We start from the raw sequence: 24,851 nt of genomic DNA, 5'->3' as shown, positions 1-24,851 counted from the left end.
AGGAAAAGTGCCCTGAGGAAGTGCCCTGAGGAAAGGGCATTCTGTGCTGAGCGCAAGTCCCTGTGTGTGACATGGCAGGAGTTACATTTCGTGCCATTCCTTCAGATGCGCAGGAGCAGTATGTGCCACCGTCCTGTCCTCCCTGACCAACGGGAACCAAACTCCGCAAAAGAGCTTTCCTTTGCTCCTCAGGGGTGTTTGCCGATTGACACAGTGACAGTCAGAAAATAATTAGTGCTAGAATAACAGAAAATGCAGGTGAAAATGAAGAGGCATTTCCACATAGTATTTAATTTTTACTGACGGTAATGGTCTCCCTCAGTCTTCCAAAAAAGGTTTTTAGAAGTTCATGTTCTCGTGCATTTGTGTTTGCTTAAAAGTCTGTTCAGCATCATTGCGGTGCCAGGTAATGGATCTTCTATGTTCCTGTTCTCTCCCCCTCTTGCCAGACTATCCATGGCCATAAAGGACCGATAACTGCGGTGGCTTTTGCCCCCGATGGCCGGTACCTCGCCACATACTCCAATTCTGACAGCCACCTCTCCTTCTGGCAGGTAAGGATGCGTTACCGTCCATCTGTCTGCACGCACTTCATTAATGAACTCATGTTTGGGACTTTTTGACATTTTTCAGTAATGGCGTAATACATAAGAAAATACTGACAACAGGAAAGTCCCAGAAGTTAGGGCAGAAGCTGAAACCTCAGCACAGAGTTTTGTTGTTCACCAGCCTGACCCGCCGCGGGTCCCGCGCTGCCCTCCCACCTCAGCCCAAAGCGAGTGTGCTCCTCTGCCTTCAGGCACCCGCACAGGCAGGGCAGGGTCAGCTGTTGGACGGAGGCTTGCTCCCCCAGTCCCCGGCACCTCTCCGCTGTGCAACTCTTCCCTCACCGTCCCTCCAGGCTTGTGAAGGCAGCTTTGAGTAGTGGTGTCCCTGTAACAGGGGATTTTTTCTATCACTGTTTCTATTTAAGTGTTTCTTGCAGCTATCCCTGGGTGAGGGATGGGGCTGTTTGCATCCACATCAGTACGTCGCTTCTGGGCAATCAAAGAACATTCTCAAATGATAAACTTTCATATTTGATGTTTAAAGTTTGAGTATGATGCTGTTGTAATAGTTTGATTTCACATACCTAAAATGTCCACTGGATAAAATGTAGAGCCGTGTAGGAAACCCCTAGCTAGTTCTGCACAGGCCAGGGCAGTGGCTTCTCCCGATCCTACCGGCAGGGAGTTTCTTCTCTAACTCCTGCAACCCCATCCATTCCAACAGAGTGAGCTTCGGGAACATGTCTCCTTTTTATTTTTTTTAAGCTTGATGCAAAACTCTCAGGACAAACACTTGTTCCCAGTACTGCGGTGCCCGTGCCCCTCTGCTCTGCAGACACAACTGCTCCGCTCCAAGCCCACGTGTCGTAGCGTCGGGGACCCCTGTGCTGGGCTGTGCCGCGCAGTGTGGAGGTGTCTTCTGTTTCCCTAATCATACTGGATGAAAGTGTGATGAATGAAAGGGAAAGCTGAGATACAAACAATATAAAGAGGGTCTGAAACACAAGTAGAAACTGAGAAACAGGCCACCATTTTGTGAAGTATCTAGAGGCTTTTTTTCTTTAACATGAGCAGTTTTTTCTTTGTAATCTCATGTTGGTAGGAATATTTTTTGCCAGTTGTAGGCTGCTGCCTACGTTCCCCAAGCAGGATTTTTTTCTTCCTTCAAATGGCGTTAGACTTAAAAAATACATTACTTGGAAGCAACTGATCTGATCAAGCAATGTGGTCTATCAAAATCATTGAGTCTTACAGTAATCAGACTATAAAACAGAACTCGGTATGCCCATAAGTACCAGTTATACTCTTTAATACACTTCCCCAGTTTTCTGTGTCATTCAGTAGTTCTACAGGTGCCATAAAAAATTACTAAATTATTATCCATCACTGTATTGTGTGCTTTCTGAAACAGTAAATGAGAACAGCAAGAATCTTCATCCATCAGTTACATTTATTCAATTTAAGTGCTCAGGGAAAATCTGGAAAGCAATCAGGCCAGATCTTTTAGAATTAGCAGGGAAAAAAAGTCAGGCACGAGTTTTAAATTGTGATCTGCCACGCTCTTCCAGGTGTATAAATGTTCACGTTGAAGTGGCTTTTACATAAAGAGTTAAATATACCTACACATTTAGTTTTAAAATGTGACCTCGTGCACTAGTGATTTTTCCCTTCTGTGTTCTATTTGGCACTATTATTAATGCAGGAAAATCAGTAACATTAGTCATCTTAAAAGGGTTATTACTCAAGATGATTTAAATTGTGAAAATGTCAGTGGTGCTTGCATGCTCCCTGCTAGAGATGCCATGATTTACACTCTCTGACACGGCTCTGCTGCCGAGAAGAGCCAGGAAAAAGTAATGGCTTGTACTTTGTACTGATCAGAATTCAGGACGTGGCATCAGCAATAACGCACCTTAAATGTCCCAGGATTTGCCAAGGTTTCATGGGGCACGTCTCAGGGATGCAGCCGGCCGGCCGCCTGCTGATGGAAATTCTAGGGTTGCAATGCATGCGGATGGAAGGGTTTTTGAGAGTAAAGCAGCTTTTCAGAAAGTGTGGGATTTTGTGTATCTCAGTGGGTTGGATCAGAGAATCTCATATTTAAAAATGTGGAGCTAGACACCACGCATCAGCAATAATTGGTCTGCTTTCCAAAGAGTAACTGAATAGATCTCTTCTGAATGGCCTCTTCATCTACCAGACAATAAAATAGCTCTTGCTGTTGTGTTTTTACTGTTTGTACCTATCATGACGACTGCTCTTTATTCTGCGTATCTTTGGCTCTAGTGTTTTTATGATTTTGATAAATAATATTCTAGCATAAATATAATCTTCTTAATATTTCATGTGTTTTCCTTAAATTCTGATTGTGTACACTTATGCTTAGCATGCCTTTATAAATTGCCCCCAAGGAGCGCAGCAGAGCATGCTCACTGACTTCATCAGGTCCTCCACCATGCCCAGTTGTGTATCGTGGTCATTAACCACCGTCCAGACCATGCAGCGCATTGCCTAAACGCTCAGCTCCCCTTCCGTTAAGTGGCGTTGCTTGGCCCAACTCTAACAAAATTTTAATTAAGCCTGGTTTGAGACAGCCGCTGGTCCCGGGGATCGCAGGGGTTTCGAAGTTCGAGAGGCGGTCTGGGTGCGCATTGCAGGTGGTGACCCTCCCCAGAAGCCCGCGGGCAGGGTGGGTCACCTGTGGGTGTCTCTGCAGATGAACACCTCTCTCCTGGGGAGCATCGGCATGCTGAACTCTGCACCTCAGCTCCGCTGCATCAAAACCTACCAGGTGCCCCCCGTCCAGCCGGCCTCGCCAGGCTCCCACAACGCCCTCAGACTGGCACGGCTCATCTGGACCTCCAACCGGAACGTCATCCTCATGGCTCACGACGGCAAGGAGCATCGCTTTATGGTCTAGGGTAAATCTCCTGTGCTAGAAACCCATTTCTGTTTCAAAGTTCCTCGTAATTCTCCCCCTCTCTCTCTCTGTGCTCCTCACACGGGATGCCCACACCAGTGTCCTGCAGGCTGCTGGTGGGCTCCTGCCCGGCTCTGCAGGGTGGCTGCACTGACACCGGCTGGTTTTTCCTTGCAGATGGGAGGAGGAAGGCAACGGCGCTGGGGATCGTGCTCCTCGCGTGGTGCAGCAGAAGTGGGGGATCAATAACACTGTGATGGCGCTCCTCGGCCAGATCGGCAGTGGCAGGAATCAAACCAGGCTTTGCAGCCGGGCTGAACCCGGCCCCTTCCTCGCTGGATGTTGAGTTCACGCAGCAGCCCTCATTAAACACATTTTTCCTTTGGAGACTCTCGCAGAATCTCAGTGTTTACCAAAAAGGCTCGTGTTTACATGTACTTTCTCCTAGTGACCACTGAATGATGGCGGGTGATGCATCTTAGAGCTAGGCACTTGGGTTTCTTAATGAGGGGCTCATTGCCTCAGGATGGGGAGGGATTGAGTTTCGGGGGGGTGGATGGCTGTGTTCTGATCTGAAGGGGATGTTTCCTCATACAACATCTCAGTTTTCAAGAGAATTGGAAGTGCTGCTGTGCCCAGTCACTGTTTGCTGTAGTCTGGAAGAAAGAATAATAGTCCACATGTAAATAAAAAAAAGAATCTCTTTAAGAAGGAATAGCAAACTTGAAAAAAGGAGTATTTATATATAAAGGTGTTTTTTGCTATCAATGCAGGTATTTATTTAAAAAAAAAAAAAAAAAAAGACAAAAAGCTGTTTCTTCCTAAAGCCGCTCCCATTTGTGCCGGGACGTGCAGGGCAGCGAGACCGTGCACCCACGCCACCCTGCGCTTGTGTCACAGCCACGGCTCCCGCGGTGGCTTCACCGGGGGACCAGAGGGGAAGGACACGGGCCCCGGCGGGAGGCAGCACAAATGGCATCGGTGGGGAGCAATTCTGGCTGGAAAAATGATGAAAAGTGTGTAGAAGGTAAGTTATTTGAATGGATATATTGAAGCATTTTCTTCAGTAGGAATATTCCTGTGTAACATTAGCTGTGACTGTGTTTCCCTCTTCTTACATATCTAATTTTGTGAAGTGTTCAATAGTGTGCAAGTATGCTGGTTTTTGCTCACAGTAAAGAAAAAAAAATCTATAAAATACTATTTTATTTAAACATATTGATGTATATGTTTGTATAGCTTTTTCTTTGCCATTTTTGTCTGAAAAGCTCACAGAACTAAGGCGGCTGTCTTTACATAATAAAGTAAAAATGGTACTTATAGAATCTTCCCTTCCCCAAAAAGGAATAAATGAATTTTTAAAATGGCTTCTAAATATAAAAAGCATTGATTTATTTTTTTTTTAGGTGGTCTGTGTAGTACGCTGTACATGAAAGTGAGATTTACAGTCCAGAAGCTACATATCTGTTTGCTGTTTAAAAATAATTTTAAAAAATTTAAAAAGCAAGAAATTAAGACCATTAGGAATGTTTAACACAAACTGCCATAAAGTTTAATCTTTTCTCTGGCGGGAATGTAGTGTATAGTGGAGAACTCTGTAGTAGAATATCAGGGTCTTTTCTAAGTGAACTAATGCAGCATGCATGTACATTGTGTTTATACAGATATATATGTAACCTCGGAGGTTAACAAAAAAAAAAAAGGAAAAAAAAGCGGAGAGGTAGAATTCGTAGAATGAAATGCTGTAATTTTCAGTGTAGGCTTAGGAGGAGAGTGCTAAGGTACCCTGTAAGTGTTCTCCCACCGGTATCCCAGGATCCTATCCGTTAGGTTACAGTAGATAACACGTATATATATATATATATATATATATATATGTGTGTGTGTGTGTTTACTTGCAAAACAAAATGCGGCCCCAGTGGGAATGTGGACCGTGTCCCTGCAGTGATTTCCTTTGTGGTATAGTGAACAAACATCTTGTATTATATATGCATTAAAATGTTTGTTTTAAGCTAGAAGTGTAATGGATTTTCTCAAGTGCAGAAGAGAGCTGGTAATTTTCCTCGCGGTCCTGAAAATCAGTTCGTGTAGCAAGAGCTGAAGCATTAGTAGTGAGGGATTCGTTTGCTGAGGAGTCGCTAACCCCCGAAATGTCTCTGGCTGGAGCTGGGGCCAGTCCGCCCCACGCCCCCGGCCGTCGGGCTGGGCAAGGGGCCGGCGTGGTCCCCGATGGAGAAGCCTTCCCATCTAACTGGTATGTGCGCACTAGTTAAACCCAACCCTCCGCTTCGGTGACTCTGTTAAGCCCAGTCCTGAACTGCTGCCCAGCCTCGCGCGCTCAGCACTGCGGTGAAATGTGTATTGTCATTCCAGTGTAAGCTTTTAGTGCTTTATTGATTTGTTAGTACTGTATTTGGACTTGTCCTTGTAAATGTAGAGACGTATGTGGCTTCATTGGCAGTTTACAAGCAAAAGATGACATGATGAGACACCTGTATGAAAATGTTGTGATGATTGAAGTCACCATGTATGGTGAACGGTTCAAGTGTCTGCCTCTCCAGCAACTTCTTGACGAACCCACTCCCCATCCTCTGTATGTATTGAACTTCCCAGTGTAAATATGCTTGTGAAATAAAACTGAATTGTATTGAAGAGTGTTGGTTTCGTGGCATCAGCCTGATGGTGTGTAAATAATTTCCTGCTGCTGATTTACTGGCCGGTAATCTGAAGTCTTTCCACCATTTAAGAAACTTCTTCCTTTTCATTTGAAAATCGGCGTGAATGAGAGCAGAATGAGTCACCATCAGAGCAGGCGGGGGGTCATGGTGAAGAGTCTTCAGCCTTTGTTACAAACGGCGAAGGTAGGGGGATGCTGAGAGTAAAGTTCTCTTAACTCCCAAAACAGTGTATCCAAGCAAACAAGGGAATATTAATCTTCCAGAAATTCACCAACGCCGATGCGTACCAGGCGACGCTCTTCCCTTGTCCTCTGGTTTGCATTTCCCCAAAGAAAGTAATTGAAATAAATTAAAATTGAAATAAATTAAAATAAATTGAAATAAATTAAACGCTGAGGTTTTTCTGAGGTGGCGTGCAGGATTACCAAGTGTATTTAATGTAACATTGTGTTTGGGTTGGAATCTGCAAGATACGTTATTTTTTAAAAATGGCGGTTGTGTTTGCCCGCAGAGGAAGCCCCAGCACGTGCGGCTTGCAGAGGGGCGTGGGGTGAGCCTGCGCGGCGCGGGGCCGGTGAGCCAGGGAGGGTCAGACATGACCTAATCAGCCTTCAAAATGAAAAACCCACAGAGGAATTGTGTGAATCCTCGATTTTTGGGGTGCGCGAATGCGTTGAAACACCAGTGGCTCCGGCGTTTCCTTACAGGTAAAGCACGCCGGTAGCGGCTCGATGCCGGGCCGGCTGAGGCGGGCAGGGCACGGTGGTGCAGGAGGCACAGCCAGGCAGCGCCGGGCGAACTCTCACCTCTCCCCTCCTCGGCTGACAGGCAGAGCTGAGCCTTGAAAAATCAATACTTGGGAGCCAGGAGGGAAATATTTCCAACCTCTAACTAGAGAATGTATTTTGACAAGGCCAAGATAATCCAGGCTGCACAGGAGAAAGAGAAAAGAAGACTCATTTTTAAAGCTTGACACTTCAAGGTGTTTTTGTGCAATGGTTTAGAGAGAGCATCGATATGTACAAATACCAAAGGTCAAAAAGAAAAGCCAGAAGAATTTCAAAAATTAGATGCGCTGGTTTTGCTGTTTACTTCGTAAAATATAAACTGTTTGATTTGTGTAGAGAGATGGTCAAATGTAGTGAGCTCAGTGTTCGCTGCTGTCTCCTCATTTAATAGAAATGAAAATATACTAAAGCCTAGATGATACCTTAAGCAATTTACCTATAAAAAGTATGTGCCTATTTCCTGCTATATATCTGCATTCAAGGACATTAATTGTTTTTGATTCGGCATGATTGCATTTTGATGCAAAAAAATCAATATTTTTTTCATTTATGCAGCATCATTTTTTGATAATTAAATATCTGGCTGTGTACTCGGGTACTGCATGAAGTGGTCAAAAGCGCTATGGCCCTTCTTCCGCTCCCTGACCAAGGTTACGTTGGCGCCGAGCACCTGCAATTTCTGCCGGCTGGGTTTTAGGTCTGACCGAGCTGTGTGCTGCCACCGCTGAGCCGCGGCAGTACCTGCACCGCTGCCTGCGCTGCGGCGTTTCTGCGGTGCACGGCGCCGCAGGCGCCTCCACCTCTGGTGCATTGCACGGGGCCAAGTGAGCGAGCGGGGCGGTCGGGCGGTCCCCAGCCGAGCGGGGCGGTCGTGGCGCCGACCCCTTCCCGGCTGCGACTCTGGGCAGGGGGAGCGATGGAGAAGGTCACCCTCCTTGGCTTTACACCGCGCTGGCTGGGAATGTCCATCCCCGTCCTGGCGCTGGTCGTAAAACCACACCTTTGACCAAGAGGTGTAAAATCACATCGCGGCTAACTTCGCATGACGAACGCGATGCAGAGTAGTGTGTATGATTAGGACATTGCACTGGATTCGTTTAATACTGATCCATGGCTGGAAAACGGGAAGGACTGACCGGGATGTTTATGGCAGCAGTGAGGAGCTCGTGGCCAAAGGTAAGGAGGGGCAGGGGCGCGGGTGTGAGGGGCAGGAGCAGGAGTGGCCACGTTACGCATCGGAGCCGGAGGAGGGGTAGCGCTGGGGCCCGAAGGGGACGTTGTTAGTGATGGAGTGGCTGTACCAGCGTTCAGAAGGTGCTGGGGAGCGGCTGGGCGGCGCGCGGGGGACGGACTGATGGATGGCTCCTGGCACAGAGGAGCGGAGGCGGAGGAAGGGGCAGATGAGATCAAATGGGAAGGTGCTCCCTCCCCTGGCTTGAAGGAGCATGCATTAAGGCTGAGGGAAACAAGCCAACCTGAGAGAAGGTGATGGAGATACGGAGCGATGGACTTTTACATTATTAATTGCGTATGCGCGATTGTTTCCCAACTGTCACACAATATTCTGGCTGACTTGATGCAATGGAGGTTGTCTGTCCGCTAATTAGTGTTATTTGGAGTAAGATACAGGAAATGAGAGGTCGCTTGAGATTTATAGAAAAAAAAACTCCAGAAAAATTACACCAGACACTTCAAACTTGCTGATTTCAGTTACATAAAACATGAGGGAGGGCTCCCCCGCTTTCCCACATCACGGCTCCTCATCTGGGGGCTGGCAAGGGACGTGCTGGGCCACGAAGGGGCTCTGCTGGCACTGTGTTCGTGCCTCTCATCCGGAGGAGCAGGGAGCTGGTGCGGAGGAGCCCCGTCCCGCCGGCTGCACTGCTGCAGCGCTGCCAACCACAGCAGGAGCCAGGCTGCATTCGAAGCGTGCGCGCGTGTTTGGTTGATGTCCTCCTCAAAATACATCTATCTTGCCTAAAACCAAAGCTATTTGAAAATGCAGAACACTGAGGTCAGTGTAAACTCCATCAAACGTATTGATCAGAGATTTTTTCCAAAGAGCGTAATGTTACAGTTGTGCATGGCGTGTGTCTTGCTGATGATCAGCATTCCTTGCAGCTGACTCAGAAATCCATCCACATGCATCTCGCTCTCCCCAGCCTGTTGCGAAGGGGTGGGTACGACCTCTCCTGCTGCCTGGGGGAATTCCCCACGCGTTCAGGCAACGCTGTGCCCCATAGGGCACAGCCAGAACTCGGATCTCAGTGTGGTTGGTACTTCGCAGGCTTCTGGGATAGGCTCACCTTGGGATGCGTGGTTCACCCTAAGGTCCCAATCCCCTGATTGCCGGGCAGGCATCCGCTTAGAGCAGCCTGATCCCTCTGTCCCGAGAGCAAGGCTTCCCATCCCACAGAGAGGGACACAGCCACGAAACGCAGCAGCGTTCAGGACGTTCCTGCTGGGCACTCATCTACAGTGCTGGATGTGTCCTTTCAGATGCAGCCAGGGTAAGGCCAGTGCTCAGAATAAGACGCGTTTCGGTGTCGGCTCAGTTTGGTTTCAAATAGTGATTTTTGTAGCCAAAATACTTTTTCAAACTGACGAGTCATATGCAAGCAAAGAATTGTAAATGGAAGGCCTTTAACATGCTTAGCAGTAGCTTACATATTTAAAAGCCAATGCATTAACAGCAGAAATCGTAGAGGACCCAAAGGTATTTTGTCCTCTGGATGCTGCAGGAACTTCCGTGAGCAACCAATGTGCAGAAGAACCCAAAGTCTAATACATCTTCTGAACATCGCCTCGCAGGCTCCAGAAGTTCTGCGAGTTACTTCTCCCTTCAGAAAAGAGAGTTCCTGGCCAGCTGCAGCCCTTGCATCTTTCCCTCTGTTTCCATTGCCGGGAAAGCACGACCAGGGAAAAAGTTCCTCTTCCTCCTCATTCCCTCCCGTGTAGAGGCAGCAGAAGTGACGGCCAGGTTTGCTGTCTTGGGAACATGGGAGGCCGCGCGGGAGCTTCGGAGAGCTCGTGGGCAAACTGAGATGGGCTGTCACAGGTATTCAGTCCCCAATTGCAGTTCAAAGGTTTGCAAAATTGTCAGGACCCTCTGTGGGACTCGTAGGACATGGACTCCGTAAGAAACTCAAGGGTATCCCAATTTGTAAATTTAACCTTTCAGATGGTTATTCCTGTGTTCAACGTCTTTGAGCGTGCGTGGAAGGAGTACACGTCCTGTAACATCTACGCCACTGTGATTTCATACCAACGTTTCCCGGCATAATGTGTGCTAAGGGAACTCCGAAGGTCCCAGGTACCCAGCGCTGGGCAGGGACGGTGCTCAACGGGCTTTCCAGGGAGCCGAGGAGAAAGGAAAACGGGTTTCTTCTGTTCTCCCAACAAGCTGTCCAGGCTGTGCCTGGCTTTTAGCGAACACCAAAACTTCATCAGCAATAATACTTTTGTCTGAACAAAAATATCAGTAAAAATCTGCATCAGAGCCTTCAGTGTGATAAATTGACACTTGATGGCAATAGTTGCCTGGAGTGCTCTTTGAACAGGAGGGCTCCTGGGGAACTTCCCTCTCTCTCTGATGTCTGAAAATTAAAAATTAATCCTGTATGAAAAATTAAAAGGTGAAACTTTCTGCTGCAGCAGCATAGCTTTTTGAATGTTGATTCTGTTTTTAAAATGAAGGCTGAATGACATCTACGGGAAGATCATTGTTGGTTGTTACATTTAGAATATATGATTTTAATTGATTTTTGTAAATTGGAAACCTATTTTCAAAGGACTGGAGTAGCTTACGGGGGGGGGGGGTGTTAGATATTTATTTACTGAAGTAACTGACTTTAAATAAGCATTTATTCACTCCTGTAGAGCTACTCCCAATTTACAATATAGTAAAAGAAAATTGCTGGTTTTATCATAAAAATGACGGTGGAATCTGCACATCTTGCAAGTTTAAATTTGATTTTTTTAAAAAAACCCCACCTTTCTGACTTCAAGGAGTGCCTCCTGCCCCTCGCTGTTCAGGCACGTGTCCTCGCTTGCTGTGTTGGCGGTGTCACCGCTTGGTGCCACCCCCTGGTGACCAGTGCTGTGGGGGAGAGCCAGGGGGTCCCGGTGCCTCGGGTAGGGCTGGCCACCGGGGAAAGCTGCTGTACGTGTTCCCCCCTGAGATTAGTCTTCCTCTGTGGTGGGCAAAGCAAACGTTGCGGTCAAGTCGGGGTGATTTTAGCAAGGGTATTTCTTCTTACAAGTTTATCCAGAGCCAAGGGGGAGAGAAGTTGACTGCACTACCGTTTTTATCAGTATTCACGTTCAGATCTCGCCTGTTGCAAGTTCATTTTAAAAGACCCATTTCTTCATCTTCCGCGTGGCCTAGGACTTCAAAGGTGCCATCAGCTGGCTTGGGCAGAAGGCTTCTGCCTTGGTGGTCTGGCTGACTTCATCCTGGCATTGCTTACCAGTCCGATCTGCAAAGATACGACTGATGAGAAGATATTCAAGTGACAGAGCTCTGATTACATGTGGTGGTAGATCAATTGGGCCGTGACTGTCAGAATACCCAAGGTCCCCTTCAAGAACCCACTCGGGACCTGACGCAGTGTTATGGCATTTACATCTTCAATATCTCAAAGATTTCTGGCTTTATTTTTTTCTGTACTCTCTAATAGACCATGTTCTTACACCTTGGTTTATGTATGCGTTACCTGTGTTTATCAGTTGAGATCTGGTAGCAACGCGAGAAATACGGCAACTGTGTGTAGGTACATTGGGGCCACCGAAGCTCGGTCCAGGCCAGCAGAACAGAGCATTTGAGGGAGCATCCCACCTTGTCTGAAATACGACGGTGGCTTTGTCCAAGAGCAGAGCCGCTGCCCCAACCGTTGGACCACCGGCACCAAGCTGCCTGAGCCGAAGGGAAAACCAGAAGAGAAGTTTCGCCACGGCTGGGGTTGCCGCGACCGTCGCTGTTGGTTGAGTTCGTGGAGGTGCATTTGATGGTTAATGAGTATCAAGGATAACGTTTTGCAGTTCTCGCTACACCTGACTGCTTTTATACTATATATTATGAAATATTGTGTATCTTATTAAATAGTGACTTTGTAAAAACCAGCTCAGGCTCTGGGTCCAACCCCAGCCCTCATCCCCTTCCACTGAAGGGAGTGGGGTGACACCATTTATAAATTTAGCCCAGATTATAGTATGAATGATATTTCTTTAATTTAGGTCTCATTAAAAGATAAAGTCTTCTCTAGCAGTCCTCTGCAAGGACTAAGAGTAACCGTGAGCTGTTAGGTCCAGTTTCATGGTCATCTCGGTTCATAAATATATCTAAGCAATCACCCCACCGACGTGCCAGTGCTGAATCTGAGTCACCCGGAGATCTGCAGGGGTGAGGAGGAGAGCTGGATGCTCTGGAGGTGACCTTTGGAGACAGGACCGTCCCTGCTGCTTTGCCGGCTGCTTTGCAGTCAGCTGGCCGCCCGGCAGCGCGGGTAGCTGTGGAAGAAGGTGTTTTCTACCCTTCTGTCTTGAAGGATAATGTTGACCCATTTTTAATTATTTTGTTACTCCAGGAGGATCTCAAAGGTGGATTGTTTGATATTTCAAGACAGAGATTGTATGGTAACGAATGGCAATGAAGTGCAGAACAGCATGGAGCCAAATGGGAACCTGTTCAGCAATGCGCAGCACTGCTGCAAAGTCGCAAAAAATATTTATTTCTGCTTTAAGGACAGAGAAGTTATTAAGACAGGCTGCATGTTATCACCTTGTTTGCAGTTTAGCCCGAAAGTGGATTAAAATCCATTTTAGAGCAGTCCCAGATTTATTGCAGAAACAAACGCAACTGTTGTTCCACCAGCTGCCGGACTGCCCAGCTCCAGGAGAAGGAAGGCAAGAGGGAGGAGGATGGGGAGCAGAATGAACCCTGGGAGCCAAAGACTGTGTGAGAGGGAACCAAACGATCAGAGAACGACTGCAAAGCCTGTGTGGCTGAGCAGGAGCCTTCGGAGCGAGCACCAGGTGCTCCGGGGCCAAACCCAAATCCCAGCGTGATCCGCCGAGATGTGCAAAGCCATTTCCCTGTGCTCGCTGAGCCGTGTTTTCAAACCTGGGTAATGGTTTTTTTATGAGAGCAGACTCCGAGGCCTCCTGCTAGCTCTGCCAAAAAACTCGGGCCAGGCAAAGTCATTTCAGCAAATCATTGTTTTTCTGGAAAATGCTGTTCCGTGCAGCCAGGTTATTCACACACTCAAGGTGACGCTGGCGAAGAGCGCTCACCATCGACACCAAAGGCAGAGGCAAAACCAGGAGCGTTGGTGTGGGGTGTTCGCTGCACCAGGTAGGTACGGGACTGGGGAGGAGGTGTGATGCTCTGGGTTGGGGCAGGCGCTGGGAGACGGCAGCCCTCAGCCTCCTCCTAATTTGGAGAGGACGCTTGGACCGCAGCGTCCCATGCAGCAAGGTGGGAATGAAGCTGAACGGGTATTCACGCATTTCATACGGTTGGAACATTTTCAGGAGGAGAGAGAGAGAGACCTTGTCAAGGAAACCTTGTCCAGTGCTTGCTCTGAAATACAAGGCAGCCCAGTTTGTTCTTGTCCCCCACCGGGGACGCGGGGGTCTGAGCCCGGGTTTCACATTCAGGTGAGCTTTCTGGCCAGCGCCTGGTAGTGAAAGAAGGGAGAAGGGGAAGGAGGTGGCTGTGGGAGAGCTCAAGCCCAAGCGCAGGCTGCCCTGGCAGGCAGTGCCGTCTCCATCCCTGGAGATGCTCCAAACCCAACTGGATGTGGCCCTGGGTGGCCGGCTGTGCCTTCTGCAGGGGTCACAACAGGCAGGCCCTGGCACTAGATTTTGCGATGGGTGGCTCCGGGAGAGCTGGGCCTCGGGAAAGGGTCTCTGATGGCACCTGGGTGGCAGCAATGGGCAAGGTAAAGGCCAACTATGGAAGGAGACAAGACAGCTTTTGGGTAAGGACGTGCTTTGCTCTGCAGGTGATTGCATGGGAATGGCGACTTGAGAGAAACCCTCATTCACACGAAGCGCGTGTGTAAATGTAGGGTGGTTACACAGCGGGGCGTGGGGCCACGGGAGAGGGCAGGCAAGGGCTGCCCGCGGACAGGCAGCGAGAGGGCAGGAGCTGCCGTAGGAGCCCGGGCAGCGTCTGTCACGGAGGGGGCGAGCTGCAGATTGGATCTCAAGGTGACGGTCACCTCTGACCTCCCCCAGGTCCTCTGCCTCTGGTCATCCATCTTGCGGCCGCTCTCCAGCAGCCCCTTCTCTGTTCCTGCAGCCCGCGAGCGTTCACCATCGATCTCATTGATTAAAATCTGCATCTGCCCCAGAGTGAAGGAAACCATCAGCATGCCCAGGGACTTCTGGCTGGGGTTTTCTTTCCCCTCCTAGTGTGTTTGTCAAGAACAGGTCCGTTTTCTGCCCAGAGGTTGCATCTGAAGAAAATTCATTTGGGGGGTGTGAAAGATGTTGGGGGGTCTCCGCAACTCCAGGGGCCGAGGAGAGGCACAGCAGCCAGCAGAGCCCTCTCCCAAAGGTTGCTCAGCGGCCCTGTGGGAGTGAGGAACTGCCCGGAGAGCACAGGGGCATCTTACACCCCAAAACCATCATTCTTAACTCTTCCCAGCACATTGCTGATGCTTAGCCGTGCATGTGTCCAAGGCTTCACCCTGCTCTGCCTGGGCGAAGGCAGAGGTGGGAAGCTCACCCCCGAGCAGCAGCACGCTCTGCCCATCCGGCCTCGTGGCAGCAGGTGGCCCGAGAAACGCCACCGTTAAACACACGCCGGGAACCCAGCCAAGCCCAACCAGCCAGGCTGGGATGGGAAGGCTGCTCCTGGGATGGGGAGTGATTTGGAAGGAGGCAGGAGGTGGGAAGCAGAGCTGAAAGAGCATCGCTGGAGGGGCAGCATCGTCTGCCTTACCAGAGTGCAGTGCAAACACCAGTCTCGAACTTCAGGGACCTGGAAAACAAAGCCGGACGTGCAGCAGCAATTGGAGAGGCTGCACGAGCACGTGAGTGTCCTCTGGACTGTTGCTGGAGCAGGGACTGGGGGCAGAGGGTGAGAGGTGCACAGTGGAGGGGATGGGGGCAGAGCGGGCAACATCGGGGTTGGCAGGGTGGGAAGGTGGTGAGGCTGTGCCTGAGGTGGGTGCACCTGGGGTGGGGTACAACTCCCTGCATGTTGCAGAGCAGTAGCTATCAGTGTCTCTGCTACCTCTTCCATCCAAACAGCTTTCCTTTCTCCGTGGCCGTTTTCTCCCCATCCTTCCTCAGGAGGAGCAGCGCCGGTGGCGGTGGAGTGGTCCCAGCCTGAATCAGCAGCGGGCAGGGAGGGTCAGCAGGCAGGAGCCATCTGCCCACGCACTGTCACATGCGTGCCCGTGAGTGATGCCGGAACAGCATCCTTTAATCACAGTTATTTTAAAGAATGAAGCAGACCAGAGCAGAGATTAAAAGCTAACCTGACACGAAACCAATCAAAGCTATCAGCAAACCATTAAATTGCTTCCAGAAATAAAACTCTGCTCATCTTGGCAGGGAGAGAGGTGGGATGGAGGTGCCTCCCCGCTCCCACCTTTCCCACCCCCATCCCTGCCGCTGTGGCTGGGGATGCCTCCCACCTCCTGCCAGCGCCTGCTGGACCAGCCCTGGCCGGGCACTGGCACCGCCAGCCTCCGCGGGCCCCTTCCCACGTTTCCACCGGCGCAGGAGCCTCAGCTCCAGGCTGAGATGGAGGTCGTGTTTTCGGCAGGGTCTCAGCGTGGCTTGCCTCCTCACAGGCAGCATCCCCAGCTCCCTGAGGAACCACTGCGGAAACACTTGGAAAGCGATTTTCCCCAGGTAGTGCTTGAGCCTCTGTGGCCCCAGTGCTGTGTGGCACCACCTGATGCTCAGCCTCTACGCAGCACCACACGGCTCACCGTGGTTTTTGGGGTTTTTAATGCCACTCACTAGCTCTGCCGAGGCGAGGGAGCACAGGTCGAGGACCTGTGCAACGTCCCTGGCCAGGCTTCGCTCCCAGCCTTTGCACGCTGAGCTTGCCTGTGTGCCGCTGCTCCGGTGTAACTGCGCTGCTTCCAGGAAAATCCTCGAGCGGAGCTGACAGAGGTGTATGTCTGCAGAGCTGCTGCTTCTGCTTGTCCTCTCTGGCACGGTCGGGGCTGGTCTCATGCAGGTGCACCATGGTCCAACGGGATCAAAGACCAAACTGGGGAGAGGAGGAAGCCGAAGCGCTGGGATCTCGGTCTGCCGCGGCCATTGCAGCACTCGGCTTTCCTGAGAGACCCTCCGTGAGCCCCATTGATCATTCAAGGGATATCAGGTGGCATGCAGATGGGAACACAGGCCTATTGATTTTTACCAGCTTACTAAAAATTGCAAAGGGGGAGCAAAAACCCTTAAAAAGCTGGCATTAAAGCATCGTTTCCTGAGCGGTTATTCCCGAAAAAGGGTTTGTTTTAAAGGAAACACAATATATGTATCCGTGTCTTCTGCGAGAGCGAGGGTAACGCCAAATGGCATTTATTTCACAGGCGAGGTTGTCTGCTGAGCTGCAAGGAATGGAAACAAACAAATAAAGCCCAGAGCCCAAACCCAATCTTTGAAAAGCTGCATAAGTGAAATGGATTCAGCCACCCCTACATTGGCAGCGGTCCCACCCCTGGAGATCCGAGGGGTATGTAATCAGGGGGAGAACGGCAAGATGAGTTCCCATCAAGTGCATTGGCTTGGAAAATGGGGAAAGTTTAGGGTCAGGCGCACGCGTTCTCGGGGGAACGCTTACCATGGGAAATGGGAAGCAGAGCGAGCTTCAGCCAACGCCACCATGATTACTTGTTTCAGTGTCAATTTTCTGTACTTTCCAGTTTACTGAAGACATCCACCTGCTCACGAGGTGTTGCAGAGCTCTGGCTGCCGGAGGGAGATTCTTCCCTTCCATGAGCCAAACATTAATTAGCAAAGCCTGCACGACGTTCGCCGTGGTTAATGTACGTATCCCACCCCGCAGTTAATGGGAGCACATCACACCATCCACAGATAAATTAGACGAAAACATCGCTCGGTGTTCTCATTTTCCTCACTTGCATCCCAGTGTTGTTTTTCCCACAGAAGAGATACTTTGACTATGTACAGCAATTCATCTTCGCGTATAAGCCTGCAGGTAAGGCTAATATCAACTCCCTAATGGTCTGCTGTCTTACAAATGATACAGGGTATTTGGAAGGAGCATAAATGGGACTCGTGAACTTGGAACCACGAGCTGCCTATCAGGAACAGCTTATTTAGTCCATCCGCAATGACTGGTAATTACTTTGTTTGGGAGGGAGCGATCGCTCTGGCTCTGTACCTGCCTGTCATGCGTCTTGCAGACCTTCAGTACCCCAACCCTCACGATCCCCAGGGCGTGGGTTGGGCATGGGAGAGGCTCTCCCAGAGGCTTTGGAAGAAATCCCTTTTCCCCTGACTTCGGATGGATGCTCTGGTATCAAGAGGATGCAGGAAAAAATGAGTGGGAGAAAAAACAGATCGCGCCATCTTTTAGTATTTTAAAAGAGATTAACCTAAAATTTGAGTGATTTTTCCAGATTTATGTTGGGGGGGTGGGTCCAGAGCTTTTACAATCATTCATCAAAGTCTGGTTTTGCACAACAAACAATAAGCCCCTGCCCTAGCTCTTTAGCTAAATGAGCAGAAGGCAGGCAAAGGGCTATGCTAGGAAATGCGCAGCAGCTCCCACTCAAGTGTATCCAGGTTTATTTTGCACAAGGTAGTGTCAGCTTTGAATTATGTAGGTGAGGGAAGATACAAGTCATCAGAATTAATATCACTAATACAGCTGATAACATGCCGCGAGCAAGGTGTATGCAGCACCGGATGATCAGCTTCCAAATCCTGCCGTTGCTTGGTCAGGGTTTGATGACCGACGACTGAAACAGCAAACCCCCAGCCTTGTGCACGCCAGGCGGATCCCAGCTGCCCGGGCAGCGGGCGCGAGGGCACCAGGACTTGGCAGCATCCGCGACGCTGCAAGTTACTTGCTTCCGTGATGTATTTTTAAGAGCCCATCTTGTGAGGCAGCCGACAGCAAAGCTTTCCTGAGCAGCACGTCCTGGGATTTATGGGAGGATTGTTTACAAAACAGCAGTCCTGTGTTCAGTTCTGTCCCAAGGGAGGCAGCGTGGGATGCCGAAGGTCACGGTTTTCAGGTCAGAGGTCTGAGTCACAAGGGATTAAAAGAGATTAAATATCTTCTTCTCCAAAACTGGAGGTTTGGATAATTAATTGCTCCCTAAACATGAAAGCTTTAAATGATTGCCCTCCATACACACCAGATTCATTCTCCTGCCCTCGTTATTTGTCTCTGCAGGGGAAAACACATGCGGACGTTAAAAATATTTCTCTTTTTGTAAAACGCGGTCAGCATTATTCAGATCAGGGGCTGACTCTAAAAAGTTAAAATTTTGCTAGTTATGCTTACTTGATTTTCCAGGTAAATCAATACTATGCTTAAAATTAAGAATTCCTACAAATTCTGTCCAAACTGCTTAAAACTGCCACTACAGAACAGCAGCCTGTGAAGGGCAAAGGCCAGCAGCCTGCTGCCGAGGAGAGGACGGCAATCCCTTTCTGCCTTAAACACCCAAACCCTCCACCCTCCCCAGCATCGCCACCCTTGAACCGAACAGTCCTCTTCCCACAGGGAAAAAAGAAAAAATCCCCCCAAAGGAGCGTCAGGGCTGAGCACTTGGAGATGATGGCATCCTCAGGGATTAGCCATGGCGGCCTCACGCCGGGCGTGAGCTCTCCGGCGATGCGATAGCCGTTCGCGGGCTGTGCCGTGTCCGCACGCCGCGAGGCTGAGTGCTCCGTCCCTGCTGCAATCCCCCGGCGTGGACTTTGATCCAGGCAGGGACCCCTCGCCCCGCTCAGGGCCGTGCTCGTGTCCAGCCTAACGCAGTGCTTGTCACAAGTGGGTGTCAGGGAGCAGCAGGGGCTGCCTGCCGAGGGGCACGTGCCCCACGGGAAAGGCAGGGACTCCGCGCCCGGGGATGCTTCCAGGGGATGGCACAGAGAGGAGCCTCCGGATATGGAGCACGTCTGGTTTGGGAAGCCACGAGCTGCTGGGAAGATGTGCTGCAAAACAAAAGGTGTCTACAAAAAAAATCCAAAGATAAACACGATGCAGCATGGCTCAAATTTACTGGGCCTCCTTCCTAGACCTTTCAAAGAAATCCAGTGTTTTGACAAGAGATGATTTTTGTCTCCCCACCCCGTTTATGGGCTTCCCCCTTCAGGTTTCCCTCCAGAGCCGGGCAGGGCGGCCACCCGTTCAGCCCCTGGGAGCCCCCACGGCTTCGCCTCCGAGCATCTTGTCCAACCCCGCTAAGGATTTAAACACACGTTGAAATTAATCTGCTGGATAAAACCTTTTCTTCATAGTCTTTCATTAATCACCCATCCTTCCCATACTTCCTTGTAGGAAAATAGATTTTTAAACCTGTCAGATGCGGTTTTGTGGGATTCATTTTGTGCCTTTTCTGTCTGTTCTTCTGCGCTGCCAGGGAGGAGGGAGACAATTAACTGATGTTTTAAAAATGCAGAGCACTCATTACTGTACTTAGCTAATAGATATGAATTATGTAACTATTGGATATGCTTAGGGTATTAAATATAGATTTTTATTTCGGGATATCAGGTTTCCCAGAAAGGCAGGGGATTGTCACGGCTGAAAATTCAGTTCCTAGTTGTATATAAAATAGGTAGCTGCAAAATCTGGGCCCAAATTTGGAAAAAAAAAAGAACAACTGGCAGTAAAACTGGCATTAGAAAGCCATATTTGCTTTTTTTCAGACACAGCCGCCCGGCCGCCTGTGCTGGGGTAGACGTGCTGGACGTTTGCAGCGCGAGGCGGGGTGATACTGCTGTGGGGAGCAGGGCGATGCTCCGTGCCACCCCTGGGGACCGTGCCTGGGGGCTCGCCCTGGCTGCCTGCGCTGCAGGGACCCCCGGGTCCCGCTGGGCCCCCCCACAGGGCCCCTGCCTGGGGTTACTGCTGGGGGCTTGGGGCAGGCGCTTTGCTTGGAGAGCTTGGGAGAAGGAACGTCGCTATGAAAAGGCCAGACCGTGGCTCCCATCAGTCGTGCCCGGCTCCAGCGCACGTCCTCCCAGCGTGCTGTGTTCCCGGCGGCAGATCACTGCCTCTGGGAAGCCCGTGTCCCCTGCCGAGGGCGGCCAGGCCACAGCCACATGCGTTTCCGAGCTGGGGGCTGGCTGGGCGCCGTGCCACGACGAGGCAGCGCCGATCGAAGCCCCGTGCCAGCACCGGGGCCATGCCTGCCAAAAACGCCCAGCAGCCACAGCATCCCGTGCATGTCCCCTGCCATGGGCTGCCACGGGGTGCCAACGGAGAGGGGCTGGTCTGCCCAATGTGGAGGCTTTTGCCTTCAGACAAGTGCCTCAGTTAGACAGTTTTTAGACCAAAGTTTGTAATTTGCAGCTAAATGCCCCAATTTAGTGCTCTCAATTCGACCACTCCTCTTTCTGGGTTAATCTAAATCCTGTCAGGCTTAAACTCTCCCGACCAAATGCCATCTGCTCCGCTCGGTGGGGCCCGGGGCTTCGGCAGGCATGGCAGTAGTGGCAGCGTGCCGTGGATGGGGACTTGTCCCAGGGCCACCTTCCAAGGCAACAGCGGGGGTGATGCCAGCCACAGCCACATGTCCTAATGCGTGTCTGAGAGGGGGCAAGGACCAAGAGAGGATGGGCTGCAGGGACGGGGCTCCCCAGCAGGATGGCAGTGCCGATGGGCAGCTGCCCTGGTGTGGGGCTGGCGGCATGGTGGTGTCGTGGTGAGCAGCCCCAGCCAGCCGTGTGCCCCAGCCCTTTTCAAGCCCGTTTCAAGCTGCCGCAGCATCCTCTGGAAGCGATACCCAAGGTTTCACTAGGCACAGGGTGAAAAACATGTTTCTTTTTGTTTGCTTACAGCCTGCTGTCTGCTAATCTCGCCGAGCTGTCGCAGAGTGAGGAATGGCAGCTGGCATTCCCTGTGCTGATGCTCTGGTCAGCAGCAGTGTCCCCTCCGCCCTGTGCCTTCCCCAGCGCCTGCTGTGCCAGCCCCAGTGCCGCGCTGGGACGCCGTGCCCTGTGCCAAAGCCCTTCTCCCCCCAGCACCAGCTCTGCATGCCCTGGTTGGGCTTGGGCTCAGCACGGGTTATCTGCCCAGAGCATGTGAACCATGGAGGCCAAACACCAACCAGCCAGCATCCCTCAGGCATGTTGGAGGCTCTACTGACCCTTACCACCACGCGCCCACGGCTCCCTCGCTGGCAACTCGACTTGCACATCTCGGGGTGAAGCAGTTCCAGTCCCCAAGCCTCATCATTTATATCAGTCTGTGAATAACGAGCACACTGGAGGCAGGTTTCTATGCAAACACGCACACGTACGTATTACCCACGTGTATAGAATGAACATGGTGGGAAGTTCATGTTGGTGGTTTCTGGTATAAGGCAGGATGCGGTCCATCGCTCGGGCTCACCAAAACACGTGCACACCAAAGCCCGGTTCAGTTTCCACACTGGCAGGGCACCTCCAGGCAATAAATCGCACCCTGGTATCAATTACAGGTTGACGTGAAAATGCAGGGGTCAGGGGAGGAAAAACTTCCAGGAAAGGCGGCACCGGAGCCCCTGGGGAGGGGTGCGATGTGAGGGGTGGGAGGCTGTCACTCCCTAACGAACCAGGAGCGATTAGCGGCTGTCACTGACGGGAAGGGCGTCTGCTCTGCCAAGCTGGCACAGTATCAAGCAGCTTTAATTTGTCAGGAGTGTGAAGCCATCCCCTGCATAAGCTGCTGGTTGACGTACTGCAGAGGGATTGAGTGGATCCCAGAGGATGGGGAGAGGGATGAAATGGCGGCTCGCAGAGGCAGTGCTGGCGGTTGCCCACTTTGCTGCCAGCCACCTGGACTGGGTCTCACCCACCTTGCTCCAGGCCAGGTTCTGCTTTAGATACCAGGCATTTTACAGTTACATTTTAACTTAGTTGTATTTCTGCAAAGTAAAGCTGTGAATTTGCATTTTCTAGAGAAAAAAAGCCCAACTTTTTGGGCAAAAGAAGCTTTGGGGCTATCGATAAGCTTTGCTGCTTTTCTGCATCCCTTGCAGTGAACCTTTGCCAGATGCATGCCCTCGGGGAACAGAGGCAGCTGTGCTGCTGGCTTGGGAGATGTCTCATTGCCTGAGACAGACATAATGAATGAAGACCCTAACAATGCCAGCAGAGATGGGCCTGAGGTAAAACACACGATCCCAGCCATGTGAAAATGTCCACCTTCTAAAATATGCAAGCTGGTTGAAGAGGCCGAGGCAGAAAATAATGCCGGTAAGCACAGATGAGGATACATACCCGCTCTGCCGCCCTTTACACGCTCGCCCTCCAGCTGGTGGGTGCTTGCGGAGCGCCACAGAGCTCAACCAGGGGCCGGGTCCGCTGCCGTGCTGTGGTTCCGGGCACGCCGCCCCAGCCGGCGGAAGCACAGCCTCCACCCCTCCTCTTCTGTGCCGCTGTTCGGTTTCTGTTATGGTTCAGCTAGTTAACGTTTTTGAACTTGTCCATGGAAAATCTGTAATTTGTGGTGGGGTAGCCACAAATCTGAGTTGTGATTAATTTAAATGAAGTGCTCTGCATACGGGAGGCCAGGAGAATTGGTTGTCCTTCAGCGTCTCTGCTTACGGCCATAGCACGCTGGAGAGCAGCAGGATGGAAACCGCAGTCCGGAGAATCCCCATGTGTTATTAACCACCGAGGAGATGTCAGAGCAGCGTGAGAGGAAATATCTGAGATGAATATGAGACACAGCTGTCCTGCGGAGGGCAAAAGGCAAAGGAAGAAGCACAGAGCTAAGGACAACTGGAAGTACAACTGGAGGGACGGAGCGGGCAGGGGGTAACAGAGGCTTCTAAGGGCCCCAGGTCCACAGCGATTAGTGGGACCAGGAGTTAAAACAAAACAAAACCAAACAAAACCTGGCTGGGAGAAAGAAGCAGCTAAAGATCCAACAGAGCTGAAAAACGTACAAGGCTTGGGATCAGAGCTGAGAAAGAACAAAGCAGAGATTGGCACACACCATGACAACCAGGATGAGTCAGGAGAGCATGCCACGGGAGGAAAGATGCAGGGAGCGCTTTGTAAAGGTCCATGAGCGTCTTGCAATAGAAAAAATGATGTTACGGCAGTTACAGCACCGTTAGCCAGGAGGATTTGCTGCTGTACACAGTTGCAGCAGCAGACAAACTGGAGTGTCCCTCTGGAAGGGATCATGCATTCACTTCAACTGGGACGCAGACGTGCAAGCCCTTGTGTTGGTAGGAGCAGCAGTGTTGTCAGGAAAGGAAAAGCTGTGGGTAGTCGAGGGAAAGAGAGACCTCTCACCTGACAGTGGCGATTCCAGCTAAAGGAGAATTTGAACTAATTCAAGGAGGAAAATAAGAAACTTCCTATTTCGGAATAAAAATCAGCATGAGAACCAAGGGAAAAGCACCTGCTGCAAAGAAAGCCAAAACTTCAGCCAGAGGCACTCTCTTCGGGGGAGAATAGCCATGGAGGAATAGGAGAGCAGCGGGGAAACCCTCAGCAAGGCACAGAGCTGTGCCGAGGTCCCGACGGCCCCACGCTCCTGCCCGTGGGAAACCCCTGCCCTGAGTCAGCGGCTGCAGGATGGTTGGTACCCGGAGCGTCAGAATGGACACAGCGAGATGTGCTGGGGTGTGCTGGTCTGTCGGTACACACCACCACTGCTAGGAGAAAGAGCGGACCCTTCCCTCAGCTGCGTCCCAAGGACAGGGTAGTGTCAGGAGGAGGGGTTCCCCAAGGCTTACAGACAGAGTCCAATATTGCCTATCCTGGTGCTCCGGGGTCGTATCATAAACTGCCAGTGCCACCACTGCGACCCAGGACGGCTGTAACATCATCGTTCACTGCCTTGCTCAACGCACTCCTCTGTTGCCCGCGGGGGGGGGACTGGGTCCACCCCCTGGACTGGGCTGCTTTTATTCATTTTAAAATCCAGAGTATGAGGTAGAATCAAGATGTATTTATTTTTACCCCCCCGCAGGAAGGGTAGGTGGTGTGGAGCATCCCCCAGGCTTGGCTACCACATAGTGAAGGCATCAAAAAAAAAAAAGAAATAATTTTAACCTAATTACCATACTTCTGGCACAGCTCTATTAACTAGCACGTGTTACTGCCTGCTTACTGTTTTAGGTGGGAAAGGGAGTCCGAATCCTGGGTAGAGGCAGTCAAAATTTGCCAGATAATCAGTGATGAGGAGTTATTTATTTGGCTTTGATAACATCGCTGGTGCAGCCTAGGACGATGCTCCACGCGGAGGTTCAGGGGTGAGAACCAGAGGGCAAACCAGACAGGAACCCTTTTCAGATGTGACCTTGTCTAACTAAGGAAAATTCAGAAGTTTCTAACACAATCTGAGATTTAAAAATAAATAAAGCAAATTTAAAAATATAGATCTTGAATTGTAAATTAGCAAAAGAGAGCATGCATGAATTTCAATGTGTCTGCTCTACAGCTATATTTAGGGTGTTAGATGTAGGGCAGCTAACTGTGCACATCGCTTGCTTATGCATTTCCTAGTAGGAGGAATATCAAGCTTTGCAGGCACTGGGGATATGCACGTGCGCAGCTCCTGGCGGGCCTGGCCCCGCGGGAGCGTTAGGAGAGGGCAGCTGGTGTGCCCGCAGCCTCAGCTCTCCCTGGGAGAAGGCTGAAACCCACGTGCTGGTCCTGCCCGGGGAGCACCTCCCAGAGGCCAGGGCACCTTCGCTATCGCCCAGGGCGAGGGGGACAAGCGTCTCATCAGCTCTTGGCCAGC

The 24,851-nt window shown here is 50.7% G+C and overlaps 1 protein-coding gene across 5 annotated transcripts in view; it reads left to right on the top strand.

Moving 5' to 3' along the window:
• LOC143172360 (WD repeat-containing protein 7-like) overlaps positions 1-6,120 on the top strand; it is a 151,127-nt gene extending 145,007 nt beyond the window's left edge. For all 5 annotated transcript variants that reach the window (XM_076361702.1, XM_076361705.1, XM_076361701.1 and 2 more), the window contains 3 exons: positions 450-554; positions 3,265-3,469; positions 3,646-6,120. In XM_076361702.1, coding sequence (XP_076217817.1) covers positions 450-554; positions 3,265-3,468 — 309 coding nt within the window. In that variant the 3' untranslated portion in view covers position 3,469; positions 3,646-6,120. The remainder of the gene's footprint in view (positions 1-449; positions 555-3,264; positions 3,470-3,645) is intronic.
• Positions 6,121-24,851: the final 18,731 nt, after the last annotated feature.

The sequence above is a fragment of the Aptenodytes patagonicus genome, chromosome Z (genome assembly GCF_965638725.1).
Source record: "Aptenodytes patagonicus chromosome Z, bAptPat1.pri.cur, whole genome shotgun sequence".
Classification (NCBI taxonomy): Eukaryota; Metazoa; Chordata; class Aves; order Sphenisciformes; family Spheniscidae; genus Aptenodytes; species Aptenodytes patagonicus.
This window is presented reverse-complemented; position numbering and strand designations above follow the sequence as displayed.